This window comes from Pavona decussata, unplaced genomic scaffold (assembly GCF_977016875.1).
Source record: "Pavona decussata unplaced genomic scaffold, jaPavDecu1.1 SCAFFOLD_72, whole genome shotgun sequence".
NCBI lineage: Eukaryota > Metazoa > Cnidaria > Anthozoa > Scleractinia > Agariciidae > Pavona > Pavona decussata.
Window position 1 is genome coordinate 2,779,942 of NW_028145491.1, and position 15,578 is coordinate 2,795,519.

At 37.8% G+C, this 15,578-nt stretch overlaps 1 protein-coding gene across 1 annotated transcript; it reads left to right on the plus strand.

Annotated features, from left to right (window-relative positions):
- Positions 1-702: 702 nt before the first annotated feature.
- Positions 703-15,578, plus strand: LOC146476973 (paired box protein Pax-3-B-like). Its single transcript, XM_085114124.1, has 4 exons — positions 703-731; positions 8,616-9,163; positions 11,693-11,916; positions 12,273-15,578. Exons 1-4 carry the CDS (start codon positions 703-705, stop codon positions 12,393-12,395), a joined length of 924 nt encoding a protein of 307 aa, XP_084970250.1. The 3' UTR covers positions 12,396-15,578.

Here is a 15,578-nt window from a genome sequence, read left to right on the forward strand (position 1 = left end):
AGAAGGATTGCGGATTAAAGCCGGTTACTCTATGTTCTTTATCGCCGAAAACGAAACTGAAACTGACAATTCAGCTGCCATCCTCCGCAGTTCATCGCAAATAAGGTAAAATCACGTGAAGAGAGTGCGACGTTTGATTAGTTAAAAATGAACAACTCGCGCTGGACAGTAGTTCACTGTGTCAAATATGCGTTTGCCAACAGAGAAAAGTTGACAAGAATAGATACAAGTCCCATTTGTCGCCAACAGTTTGCCAACATGTTTGCAAACTGTTGTTCCAAAGTGCAAACATACCAACTCCAGTTTGCCAATACAAAGTTTGCCAACTTTTTTTTGCCGTGTGAAGGCACCTTTAGACTATCATTGACTTCGGGGGTAGGTTAAAAATTCCATTCTTACAACATAATAATTATTATTATGTGGGCCAGGATTGTAAGTGCTGTCTTTTTTGCCCGATCCGGGACGAGGTCAATTGAAGTGGTGCAATTGGAATACCAAAGAATCCAAATGTATTTTCGATAAGTATGTTTTGGTGACGGATCCAAATATTGCCAGAAATTGAAGTGCACTAAATCTCATTTCCAGGGCCCAAGTAGAGGAAACTGCAGCTAGGTATTTTCAATCCGGGCCACAAATCTTTTGTTCAAGTTAGCTCCTCGCGCCCCAGTTAATATTGTTCCTGAAACGTGGCTGTTTACTGGTATGCGATCAAGAATGAATGGAGAAGCGCAGTTTATCAAGGAAATATCAGGAAGCTGTCTCAATCTAAAAACTAAGACTCTCTCGGCCACAGTTCTTAACACCACTCTCTAAGTTTAAAAACATTCGGCTAAAATTTCTGAATGGGTCAATGCTCAGACGAGACGCAGGAATTAGAAAGCATGGCCAACTGACTCGACCGTAACTTAGCTGGTGACTGCTTAGTGGATTAATGAGTTCGCAAACAGGCATAAAAAGGCCAAAGCACAAAGCTTTAAACATTCTAGTAACTGACATGGTTGCAGTCCAAATACTGAGAAAAAGTTGACAATACAAGTTTTTTTAAGATTAAAAGAAACCCTGGAGGCGTTTGTCAAAACAAGCGACATACATTACGACAAACACGGTTTTGTTATTTGTAACCAGTGCTATTTTTGAATCGCTTGTAACCTGCCAGCTGGGTATAAGAGAAAGCCCATTCACTAATAGCGTGCGTATGAACTTTGTACTTTGTACTGTTGGTTTTGAAAAGTTCGACGTCATGGTTGGAATTGAAACGAATATGAAAGAGAATTGTTTTACTCCTTGGCAACTTTCAAATCAGTTCCTGCTAGGCGCTGGACTAATTAGAAAATATGGGAGGAAGATGAAAAATCATGATTTCAAACCTTCAGTAAAGTTGATAACGTTTTTTCAGTAACTTAAAAGGTCGTAGAACATTTGCTTATTGAAAAACATTGAGGCTACTATTCCAAACTATTCAATTTTTTTTTAATTTATCCAGTTTCCTCAATTTTCTCTGTCACTAACACCTGTAACAGGAAGACAACAGCTACTTCTGTCGCCGTCTTTTTTTTTTTGTCGCCAAATATCAAGAAAACCGGAGGATTGGGCAACGTCAAAGAGAACGGCACTAAAAGAGTGAATTAATGTTGGTTGAATAATGTAAATACCTCCGCAGTAACTCAAAATCACTGAATTATTTACATTGTGATTAATAGTTTCAGCATAAGAAAATCATCGTCGCGTGCCCGCACTTTCCATAAAATCTTTGAATTTGTTAGTTTCACGATGAAGTTATAACGAAGATGGTGAAATGTGTGGTGTACGTGAAGATTTATTATCGATGGATCCCTTTGTTTTGTGAATTTCTCGTCGCAGTCACCGTCTTGGCCGAATTTATGTAGTAATCTATTGCATAAGCAAGCCGAAGATTGAAATGATAGGACATTGAGTCATCGCATATAAAATTTATACACATAACCCAAATGCTATGCAAATACATGTTGTGGCAATTCAGTTTCTATTCGCAAATATGCGGAATCCGTACAACTCAGAGGACGTACTTTCTCTCCTTAGTTGCTCTTTTTCTCTGCACGTGCCTGAGGACACGTTTGAGAGTGATAGAATTATGTCGTTAATCACTTGGCAGGTTGTTCGTAATCTATCGAGACAGCTGCAAAAATCTAAAATCTCTACAGCTGCATTGAACAATTGCGCGTGTCTTAATGTCCAAAGTAATCCATGCATTATCTCGCTGGTTGAAACGTGTACAACAGAACAATGACATCGCACGCTTTTCATATCTCCGGTTTGTTTTCATGTTTTGGAACTCTTTTTCGTTCTTCTGAGCGGGTTTAGTTTAGAACTAAAAAACACTCAAAATGCAACAGAATTGACTTTAAAATTTGTACATGATGGGACAATCCCGTGTGATAGCATAACCAATATTTTCCTCTGATAGTCTGAAAACTGTTGTCAACATTATTAGTTATGCAATCGAACTTCCAGAAATTGGCCACCCATGGGAACATGTATGAGAGAAGCAAATTAAAAATGTAGCGTTTCTTTGTTGCAGACTGTGCAATTGTGTAATGGCTCCACTATAAAGGTCTATTTAGTTTAGCCGCTACATTCTTGAACAGCGTCTACAACATTAAAAAGATATCAGTTTTTTTTATTTTGGTAAAGCCATGAATAGACACGTGCTGCAATTTTATTAATGGCAGGTAGGTATTGGGTGTGCCTTTCTTCTGTAGCACATGTCTGACTTCACTATGTCAAACCTTCAAAGGGCCTGTCTACCGTTTGCTTCAATGAAGAGGAAAATCTGATTAATTTACGTTCATATGTGAAGTATCTCCCGTTAGTGATAGGGACACATAAGCTAATTGCACACCGATCTCATTGGAAAAGATAACTAACTTAATTACACTGTGCCTAAAATACGATGAAATGCTCCTCTAAATCTAAGATTTGCGATTTTTTACCACCGTGATGTCTTCATCGAAGATTTGTCGTTATTGGTGTTCTAAAAAAACCCTAAGATCGCTAAGTTGAAATTCATGTAAAGGACAACGCTTTAGTTTTCAAACGTCTCTGCAGAGTTTGAAACCAAAATTAGTTATTCCAGAGCTGCATACTGAAGCGCTGGCCAACACTGGCCATTTCAGGTGGTAAAAACCAGATTTCTAACAAATAACAAAGTGAACTGATGTGGGTAAAACTTAATGGCACACTTTCCACAACAATAAAGAATGCATCAATATATGAGTGCGTGATTAATTTGAATATTTGTGTTTTTAATCCCTGCAAAGGGCTTTACAATCAAACTGTTATATTGTTTTAACAAATACATATAAGGCGTGATACGAACTTGTTCATCTAGTTTACTGGAAATAGAAGACCAAAAGAAAAGAGACAGGGAAACCTTGGATTTAAGAGCAATAGACGTTCTGTGTATTTACTAAATAAGACTGAGCCGTTGTGTGTTTTTAGCCTCATTAGGCAATGAAATTATTGTGCTTTGACTGAAGAGAATGAATAAAATTACTGAAGTAATTTTACAGTTTTTCACGCACACGATTTCTAGTTAATAAATACGATAACGAAAAAGTAGACGTTGTTTCTTAGAAGAAATTTGAATGTGTTAATGACGCTTTTCTTTAGTAGCTTTTTTATATAAAAGACGATGGCGGCTAATACTGCAATGCGGATAGCGGGATGGAAATTAACTGAAACTTGAAAATGTTATTTTTTTGTAGTTATATCTTGGAAAAACATGTGCTTCTTATAAACAACTTTCTTGTTCTTTTTTTGAGATTTCGTTTGATTGTGAGAGCAGTTAGTCTTGGTGTGATAATTTAGTATAAGAGCGAAGATTGGCACACGGAGATCAGCTCACTGACACCTTTGCTCCCTCGTGTTCCTTCAGTGACAAGAAGCGTTCAAGGGAGAAGGCGAAAGAAATCCTGAGGTTATCATGTACTTAGCTGATTAGAAAGAATCATGGGGAGACAAGACAAAACGGGTATAACTTGAGAATAGTGGCGTTAAAAATCAGTTCACTGCCCAGTGACAAGGGACCGATCTGGTGATGTCTAAGTCAGGTCAATTGTGAATGAGCCATGCGCCGGGTTTTTCTCAGTTACAAAGTATAAATCAGTGTCTCAAAATGTCTCGTCCACCTTGCACATATTCTTCGAAATACAACTATTTTGCGATCGTAACTAATAATTTTTGTTGTGTTTATAAAACTATAGATTCTTTGTTTTCATGGAAAGGACAGACATCGATGATCGTTAAAGACCACTCCCCATGGCAACAGTATTGGTATAAAGGTTGTTTCAAAGTCCCCGCCTCTTCAAATGTGATGATATCTAGAGGAAAAAAGTGATCAAAGCAATTTAATTTGTCATAGGTTCTATAACAAGGATGATAAATTAATCGATATCTTGAACGTTCACTGGAACATCCAAAAAAGGAGACAATCAAAGAAATACTGAACAAACCCAGCGTCAATGTTCAAACTGCTGTCAACTCAAAAAATCTCAAGGCTTTTATATTTTCAACAAGCCAGTCTCATCATGTAGAGTAAGCGTCGTCACTGGCGCTAGAATAGAACCTAAATAGATTTGGCTGAGCAAACAAAATTGTGAAACCAAACCTGTATTTTTAGTTGAGTAAAAAAGTACTATGTCACCTGTTTGGACTAAATGCTGTTTGTCAATCATTAACAACTAAACCACGCTTTTAATCTTAACTCAATCCAAATTATGTATTTCTTCGGCCAAGCCACAGTTTCATTTCCTTATCTTCGTTTTGTATCCTGTAGCTGTCACAGGTAAAAGCACCGAACCGCACATCTGTGATTGTCCTTGCAAACCTTTTATCGAAGAGGAAAAACAGTTTAGACACCGAATCCAGGTTACTAGAAAGAATCCGCGTACTTTGTAGATCGTACTTACTATTTTTGTATTAAAAACAGTCCTCTTGCTGCAATAACATTTATGTGTTCAGAAAAAGTTCTTTTTTTGTTATTTTTATTAGTTTTTAATTGTATATTGCGGCCTAACAGTGTCAAGAGGTTTTCACAAGTGTAATACAACATAGAAAGATAATTAATTATACACGCTAGGTCTTTAGAAGCTGTACGTATGGAGTAATTAAGCAAATGATAAACGTGATATATGCACCTTTTGCTAAAAGGTTCAACTGGTTACACTGAAATTACGAAATTACCCCGAAGCGAAGTTGTAAACAAAATCAGAACAAATGATGTCGACATGAATATTTAAAATGGACTCTAAGTGAAGCCGAATTGAATTGGATTGTCATTCCCAACCCAAGACAGATTTAATATGGTTTAACTCATTAGTTTTTCTTCTTAGTCTACACTCTTCCAACACCGTATCGCAAATTCAAGGAGACAGAAACAAGTTTGGCCATACAGGGTGCCGGCATTTTTTGGCAGTATTATAGTAATTGGTTACATCACGTTTTACAGTTACGGAGTCTGAAAACAAACCCGACAAGAACAAGAGAACACCAAACAAATGACCACTGCTTTCAACCCATTCTCTTTAGTGAATGTAAAATATTTAAAATCGCTTCAGAAACTAAATCTGCCTCTACAATCATCGCGTCAGGGATCGAAATAACAAAACAACAGAATTTCGAAATTTCTCAGGGTAGCCGTTTATCAGAAAGCAATTTTTCTGCGAGATGTTTTCTGGCCTTTCATGACAGTAGTCATAAAGGTGGCCACTTAATAAACTTACTAAACAACAAAAAAATGACTGAACATTTTAATCTCAAAGCTTGCTTTGTTTTGAAACAGGTGCATCCAAATATTAGTTACGGGATTTCTTAGTCTTTCGGTTTGGAGCCTTTTAATTTCACATTTTCTTATTACAAGCATGGATATTTTGTCTTCATAATGTGGCACCATGCGGTTTAATAAGACTGATCATTAGATGTGTTTCCGTCAAATAATGGAAAATGGAAACACGTTATTAGAAAAATACTCGAACGGCAAAAGACTCACGAAATGGATAACACAAACAGTTTCGTTTTAGAAACATTTTAGAGTCGTTAGTGATTCGAGGAAAAGTGGGTGCTCTTATCAACGACTGGTTCGCTAAACGTTTTCGTTATCATGTTTTTATTGTTGTGTTTTTATGGGAGGTTGGCACACGTTCCTACACAGGAGCCGTAAACAATAGCAAGGTGCCTCTATTGTTAGTAGGAGCTATCGGGTATAAAACGAAACCAGCGCACGCGGCGGTAAAAGATACAAGCTGGAGTAACATCTAAGTCTCCATTCATTTGGAAACAGTGAACACACGAATAGAGACAGGCCACTGATACCTAAAGCACTTAAAACATGGATGCTCTCCACACCGCTGGTAATGACTAATTAATTATAGCTAAAACTTAAAATACATAATGTTTGAAATCTTCTTATTCCAATGAAGTGCAGCGACAAGCTCACTTTTTTGTCTAAAGTTCCATAATACAATAACTAGCATTTGCGTTATTACTACCATTTGCTCTGCATTCACCTTGAAGTTATTACTGTATTAACACTCATACTGACTGACGCTTTTCAAGCTTTTAGCGCAAATTAGATCAAACGTTTTCGCCATATTTAACAGTCAAGGGTTTCTTTGACAAGCCATGACATTAGCAGCAGCTTGTTTTTTTCAGTACCACCGTTTACACATAATGATGTGAAAGACATTTAAAGAGGGTTAATGACTTTTTGGCTAATAATACAGTTTCCAGCCTCTCCATAAAAATAGCAGAAGAAACTCTTTAAAGTGCACACAGGTAGTTGGCAAGGGACTGCAACAAAACTGTTTAATTTGGGTCATCTCTCCAAGTGTACATGTACTTGTTTTAACGATTTTCAACCATGGGTTTTGCAAAGCTTCTTTACTGCCAGCAAGAAAAATTTTATTGGTACCAAAAAGATTATGTGGAGTTCAAAGCGTAAAAAGGTTTGAGGGAAGTAACTTCAGACAACACATGTCTAACGCGTGTGAGGGAGAATATTCAGGTACCAGACATAAAACACGTTGGGTTATTCAGACTGAAAATAACAAATGCATTACCAATTTTATATCAGTAAATTAGTCTCTTCTTATATTAAAGTTTGTTTTAAGTATTTTCGAACACTGTTTGAGAACAATGAGGTACCATTCCATTCCATTAGATCAATGGTAAGAAAAATCCAACAAGGAACACAGCTCGATTTCTATGACCAAAACACTGTCTGTACTTTGAATCTTGCGGCAATAGTTTTCTCTGTCATTCCTTGAAGCGAAGGAACACTCTGGAGTGTTCATACAGCGCTTGAACACTGAACTTCTCGAACTCTGATTCCCTGAAAACATCAATGTTGAACTCAAATAATACAGCGGATATGCCCTTTGAAGGTGATTCTGAGCAAGAGACTATGAGGTAAGATAGCGAATCCCCCATACATGCACCTCTTCCTATGAAAATTTTTTTCAATCTATTTTTGTTTGCGTTGCTATTTTAATGTCGACATCTTATTGGACAATTAGTGTGACGTCATTTAATTTTAAACTCAATGGCGGATTATAATTTCCCAAAATAGCATGGCGCGAACTAAAAAAAGATTGAAAATAATTATCATAGGGCACAGGGATTCGCTCTCTTACCTCATAGTCTCTTGTTCTGAGTCAATCCTACATCAAACTCCAATACCCTAGGCCGGTAAAGTTACAACGACGTTAAAACAGAACCAAGTTAATAAATATATTTATGCCTCTTCTCTGGGTTTGTGAAGGACATTAGATTGAAGATCGGTTCTGATTGCCAACAGCCAAGCTTGTTTGCTAGAGCACTTCAGAAAAACCTTAGAAAATCGTTTCGCCTTGGGATAAATATTTGGCTATTGTTCACGGCTGCTTTTAAATTAAAAGTTCAAAACGTAAGCTAATAACTGACAAACGAAAAGTTAACAATAACGAATTAAAAGCTCTAGTGTGTGTAAACATCTGAAGAAAAAGGCTCGTGATGTTGCGAAAAAGTTGTTGTCTTGACAGTCTCTTGATACTCATAGATGGTGATCTATTTTAGTAAAGATTCAAGGTTCAAACGAGGAGCTCACAACCAATTAACTAAATGGAAGATGAAATGTGGGAGTGAGACAGAAAAGCTTTTATTTGGTTAAAATAAAATCCATTCACAAATCTAAAACGTTTTTAAAATTGAATCAATGTGGAGGGGAAATAAGGATTTGAAGAAAAAGACAGAATCCTACAATCAATTTATACCAACAAATACAAAAGCTAACTCTATGTGGTGCAATGTTCATTTCATATCAATAACTTTTATAACCTTGCAAGGACAACATTTCCTTTATCTCTGAACGAGGAAGCAGTCAGTGAACATTCCCTTGCAGAAGAGCACCTTGCTTGTTTATAACATTAGATAACACAGTTAGGTAAACCTTATTCCATTGTTTCAAGTTTTCAGAAAACTCAGCGTAAAAAATAACAGAAGGCGCGCTGTATTTTGCACCTTTCTGCTAATTCTTTCCCTTTACCTTAAATTCTGTTGGTTAATCATTCTAAACTAACTGTATTGAACGTAGGTGACGGCAGACTTAACCAACTTGGAGGCATGTACATCAGCGGAAAACCGCTGTCCCTGGAGTTGCGGTCTCGTATTATCAACCTTTCGTGTCTTGGGCTTCGTCAGTGTGAAATCAGCCGGCGACTGAAGGTGACGCATGGTTGCATTAGCAAACTACTGTCAAAGTACCAAGAAACCGGAAATCTGGATCCCTCGCAAAATACGGGACGCCCGCGGGTTATAACGGCTGATATTGAGAGAAAAATTGATCAGTACAGAAGAGAGGACCCAGGGGCATTTTGTTGGGAGCTTAGAGAATACCTGCTACGAGACAACATTTGTACTGTGGACGACGTCCCTTCCTTGAGTTCGCTCAGCCGCCTAATCAAAAACAAAATTATTCAACAGGCAGTTGAAAAGAAAGAACTTGATGAAAAAAGTCATGTCAAAAAGGAGATGCCTAATCAGTCTTTGACGTCCTTTTCCATCGCAAACATATTAAATATTAACGATGACAACGACAACAACCAACATCCTAACAAACAACAATGCATAACAAACCAGCCGTTATATTCAGGTAAATGCACGCTTATATGTTGGTATTTTATCTCTTTCAAAAAAATTAATTTTAAAAAACAATGAATCTACACCGATGGAAACCCCAAGTCTAACGGCTACCCATTTATTCGGCTTGATCAAATATCAGTGAATTCATTACCCAGTCATTTTTTTATGTAAGAACCTGCAGTCTAGCCAACTCGTTAGGGAGCAGGGATGGCACAGTGGTGTGAGCACTTGCCTCCCACCAATGTGGCCCGGGTTCGATTCCCGGACTCGACGTCATATGTGGGTTGAGTTTGTTGTTGGTTCTCGTCCTTGCTCCGAGGGTTTTTCTCCGGGTTCTCCGGTTTTCCTCCCTCCACAAAAACCAACATTTCCAAATTCCAATTCGATCTGGAATCCGAGGGCCACAGGTTTGTCAGTCGTCAGACTGTTAAGTGTCACCCTCGTTAAACAAAGTTGATTTATTTATTTATATTTATTTATTTATGGCGGCCAAAGGACACATTGTGTTCGCGGTCCCAAGGGAAGTCTTTGGGGCCCAGGAACCAGATTCACGACGCCCTTCTAAATTAAGTTGCATCCTAAGAATTTTTTATGACGATAGCTTAGTGTTAGTCCAACAATAGTCTATTGGTAAGAAGATTGGCAAGCTTCGTGAGCCTGGCCCCTGGAGGCTCGAAAATTTGCCGTGGAACCTTTAGTTCGAATCCTTTCTCTACTTGGAGCAGGAAAAAATGCTCGTTCTGGCTAAAGTTTAGCCATTGAGCCCTAGATCTCCGATTTTACTGTCTCGGAGCACCAGAGCCCTGAATTTTTCTGCCTGGAGCCGTGCAGCCTGCTCCTCCTAGGTAATAACTGAGGGTTATAGTCCGCCTGCGGCGCAGGCTAGGAGCCGTGGAGCCCTATTTGACTTTTTAGGGATTCACGAAGCCGTCCTAATTTAAGGTATATCTTAAGCATGTTTCTTAACAATATGCTATTGACAGTCCAACAAAAGGCTATTGACAGTCCAACAATAGATTTTTGTCAAGAAATAATATTTAAGATACATGTTAACTTAGGAAGGCTTCTTGCCCTCAATGTGAAGCCTAAGGAACGATTTTCATTACAAATAATAAGCTACAAAATGGCCATTCCAAAGAACAAAGAGAATGTGAAAACTATTCTGCTATATTCCACGAAATGATATAATTGGTACACGTACATAAGGCTCTTGTAGGACAGTTTGGCTTTACCGCAATCGCACTCTTCCTTTGTATCATTTGTGTTTTATTCTTCCTCTGAGGCTGCAATCCCGTTTCTTTTTAAGCCACCGATATCTTTTACTTCCACGATGGCCAAGTAGTCTGTCAACATTTTGATCGTTTCTTGTAGTCTTGGAACACATTAAGTTTCATCTGCTTCAGTCTGTGTTGCAGCTACTTCTTTAAAGTTTACGAATGTGGTATACCCATGATAAATGTGATATACTCATAAGCCAGGTCTTGCGAATACGACAGGGACTGTAATGTCATTTAACGTTTTTGGATAGTTAAGGACGGTACCTACTAATACCGAAGTATTTTTATGCGGTTAACGACTATGCGGGAAAAGAAGAACTTAGAAAGGGCTATGGAAATCTAAAAAGAAAATTGGGGGTAACCACACATTTTTTAGAGATAATTAAGTAACAATTATTCTAAAAAGCAGTAAAACACAAAGGAATGTATGGCATTTTCTTCCAAATTAAGGCTTTGTTATCTCTGAAAAATGCATGGTTAGCTCCAATTTTCTTTTCGATACTAAGAGCACTTGCTAAGTTCTGCTTTCTCTTCATAGTTTTAAACCCTCTAGTAGTAGGCACCACCCATAGGAAACCCGAGTATCACGAGATGCGCAGAACATATGCGCAGTAACAATAGTAGGCACGGTCCTGTTCAATACTCCAAGTTGTTAGGACGCGATAAGCCGCGGCTTTGATGTCACCGTTATTAACCACACAGACTGACCACTAAAAAGGCGGTCAAAAACAGTGCTGCGGACGCGATGTGCCACCTGGGTTGCAGTATCATTTTGTTGAGATAATACTCTGCATCCTGAAAATGTCTGTTGCACGGATGCCTGTATCAAACTGTTTCTTTGGTTACTGGGACTACCTCCTGTAAACTCAGCGTTGCGTGACAGGTGATTGACTCTTCCGGCATAACACTCAGTGGTTAGTGACTACTGAAATCTACATACATAGCCTCTAATGACGATCTAATCGAGCATGATTTTTGAATAAAGTAATAAATATCGAAGCTTCGGTTTAATAATCTGATCAGCATATCGAAAAGAAGTGCTGAAAACACTAAAGTAAGACAATTGACACAATAACTGCTACTTATGAGAAAGTAGATACCCAATTTCAAGAAGCTCCCTTCATGGATTATTGAAGTATGCGGTATTTTATAACTGTTCTTGCCAACTCACCACAGCTGGAATTTTGAACAGGAGAGAATTACATTTCGAAATTTAATGAGCTTTTTCTTGTGTGTTTTGTTTTGTTTGTTTCTTCGTTTAGGTGATTTCGAGGAAGACTCTTTTGGTGACAGAAGTTTACCACCGCTGGAAAGAAAACCTCATTTACACGACGAACCTCCTCGGCCACAGCGAAGGGAACGAACTAAGTTTAATCGTGTCCAGAGTATTGAGCTAGAAAGGGAGTTCCATAAAAATCCTTACCCTGGAATTCAGCGAAGAGTAGAACTGGCTTGTAAATTGGCAATTGACGAGTCTCGAATCCAGGTCAGAATGATTTGGTTTTATTTGGTATTTTATTTGTGGTGCTGGACCCTGAGTAACACTGCCATTGCGTTATCTTGTTTAAAACCATTACGGTCCTCTAACAACGATGTAAAAAGTATATACATATGAACTGTTAGAAAAGCCAGTATGCCTACTGAGAAATACTGAGATGGACGGCCATCCCATCCGGGGAAAACTATAATGCTCCTTGGCAACCATGTCCAATAGCCAACAATGTGGGCTACTAGTGTGGCTATTTTATTTTAGTTTATGTTATTCATTTATTTATTTGTTAATTTCTTCCTATTTTAATATTTCTTTTTTCATTGACCATTTTTCGCTTTATTGTTTTACAGGTTTGGTTTGCTAACCGAAGAGCAAAGGGAAGGCGTCAGGTTGCTAGCACAGATAACCAACACTTAACGAACAACGTAAAGGAACGTAAACGAACAAGCGTTAGGAATTTCTTTTTCTTATAACAAAGCCATCTCTGACAAGCTTAATTTTGAACACAAATTAAATGAATTACAAAACACTCTAAACTCCTGGGCAAGAAGAAAGCTTACACTCTTGGGAAAGGTAAATATTATAACGACCCTAGGGCTATCCCAGCTTATTTTTAATGCTTCCGTCCTGCCTTTACCGGACGGGTTTGCGAAAAAAGTGGACGCTATTACTTTTGATTTTCTGTGGGATGGAAAATCTCACAAGATAAAAAAATCGACTATCATTGGTGAGAAAGAAGACGGCGGGTTAAAGATGGTAGCTTTTCTTTTTATGAGCAAATCGCTGAAAGCGACTTTGGCGGCAAGATTCTTCGACGAAAATAAAGCACCAGGGAAAATTATACCAAATTACTTAACTAAACACCTTTGAGGTCTTAAGTTTTAATTATCTTGCAATTGCAAATTCGAAGAACTCCCACTAAATGAGTTACCTCCCTTTTACCCTAACATTTTGCAATATTGGGAAGAAATCAGGGATATCACAGTACCGAAAGAAACGACAACGTTAAATGAAATAATTATCTGGAATAACTCTGACATTAAAGTGAATGGAAAAACAGTTTATTACATACCTTGGCATTGAAAAGGCGTTACAAAACTGGTGGACCTTTTAGATAATCAAAACAGGTTTTTAGCTTTCGATGCATTCAAACGAAAATATAATGTAAAGACTACTTTTATCGATTATTATGGTTTAACTCATGCTTTGGCACCACTCAGGAACTAGAATTCCAGTGACCTGACCGCAAAAGTAGAACTACAACCTCTGCTGGTACGATAGCCTCAAAAACATTACAAACGCATTGCTCCATAAAATTTTTGTCAAAAACAAATCCGTACCCCACAATACGCAGGAAGGAATGTTAAGTCAAGGCGTCAAAGCCTCGGAGCTCCCAATACTTTACCGATGCCCCTTCGACACGACAAAGGAAGTCAAACTAGCACTGTTTCAATTCAAAATAAATCATAACATCGTCGACACCAAGGATAAACTTATGAAAGCTAAAATGTCTACCAGCAACACGTGCTACCTATGCAATCTTAGCACACATACGTCAGTTACAACATTGTGCTGGTAGACTGTCCCTTTGTCCAACATTTTTGGAGATCCTTTCGCACATGGTGGTTTATTATGACAAAAGTAAATCTCAATCTATCTAGAGAGTCAATCCTGTATGGTTATTTTCGCTCTTGCAAGTTTAAAGGTTTAACAAACCTCGCACTACTAGTCGCAAAATATTTCATATATAAGTGCTTCTTAAACGAGAAATCCTTGGATTTGGAGCTCTATAAACCACAACTGCGTAAGAAAGCCCTCAAGGAACAGTTTATAGCCACCAAAAACAACACTATCACTGTCTTTAGCAACAAATGGCAACCCTTTATCTCAAAAAATTACATTTCTGGCACAGTCTGACGCGTTCGCATTCCTCTCACGCCATCCAGAAATTACCATTTTTGTTATTTCTACCTATTTATCCTTTTTTTTTCTGTTTAGTCTTAAGTAAGAGTTTCTTTCGTTTTTTTTTTTATTTCATTCATTTACTTTTGTTATTATATTATTATCGATAAAGCAGGCATAGCGTTAGTTCTGTAAGTAGTGTGGACATCGTAAGTACTTTTACTATTGTATAGTAAGTATTGTTAACAATGTAGATATAGTTATTGTTGTTGGTACTGTGAGTATTGTAAGTGATGTTAGTAGTGTCCAGTATTGTAAATGTCGTGTCATGTAAGGCAAATAAGAGTTGTTTAAAAAGAAAACGTAAAGGATGGAATCTGGATTTGTCCAAGAGATTCCAGACTTTCGAGTCTTGCAACCCATTCCTTCCTCTGTCTATCAGCTAATAAGACTCATCAGAATACAATGAACCATCTCCACACACCTCATCCCTGAACATGAATGAAGATAGCCAGATTAGCTCGAAGCTTCCAATAAACAAACTTGGAATCGCATTTCATGCCAGCCATGTATACCGAGAAACGTTGTCAATAAACTCTGGAATGTGTAATTGATTTTGTTGTTGTAAGTAATTCAGGGCCTGTCTTTGTATCCTGTTCTGTTGGGCTGGCACAAACAGTAGAAGTGTAAACAGCATTGTCTTGTGGACCAATATTTTCGGTTGTCTCTCACCTGAATGAAAACGCTTCAGTTAAAATGATTTAATAACATTCATTTCCAAGTGATCTATACAGTATATGAACATTATAATAGCCTCAGGCGAGCGTAAGTTGGGAAGTGGACTTATTTTTATTGAGTTTTATTTGTCTCAGTATGCTGTTTGTGGAACACGCATGTTACAACGCCAATGTACATGAAATCAGTGTAGCGATCACATTGCGGTGTTGAATTGGGCACATTAATCCGCAAGCTAGGATTAGTTGGGCTGAGTCGTTTGTTTCACTGAGTAGACTGCCGAACTTTTGTTGCTAGAAGTCAATATACACTTCGACTCTGTTAACAACGAACGAGGCTTAAGATTGACTAATGTTAACGAATACACGATATTGATCGAAAAAGAGTCTGAACAAAGTTTGTTGGTACATAGTGAACAAAGCATGGATTATGGTAAGGAAAAACTAAGAATTTGCCTCGTCTTATATGGTTGGAAATGAGCAGAAGTTGAACGAATAGCATTGGCAAATGATAATCACTGTTCAACCGCTCAGACATTTCTAGACCGTAGTTTTATCATTTTGATGTGCGCGCAGTACAAACAACAACAACTGAATGATTTAAGTCAAAAAGGCTTGAAGTTTTGGATAATTGATACACTTGCTCGCATTCTCGGTCTCGAAGATTTTAGCGCAATATTTCAAGCATGTTGCATGGTTTATAGGGGAATATTTTCCCTCTGTAACAGCGTGTTAACCAGCGACAAAACAAGTCCTCAGACAAAAAAATAAATATCTGACAAATTTTCTAGTCACATGAACAAGAGTCGAAATCAAAGAATTATAAAAAACAAGTGAATATTTCCAAAGGTGAATACACAGCAGTTCCGTTGTTAAGCAACTTTCTTTTCTAATCAAAGATGACTTAGCTAGACTACAAACGTAAATTAAATAGTAAAGCTAAGCTGGACTCATATTTAAGATACTTGCCATTTAAAAACGTCCTATATTTCCTCATGTTGACAAAAACGTGCAGGAACC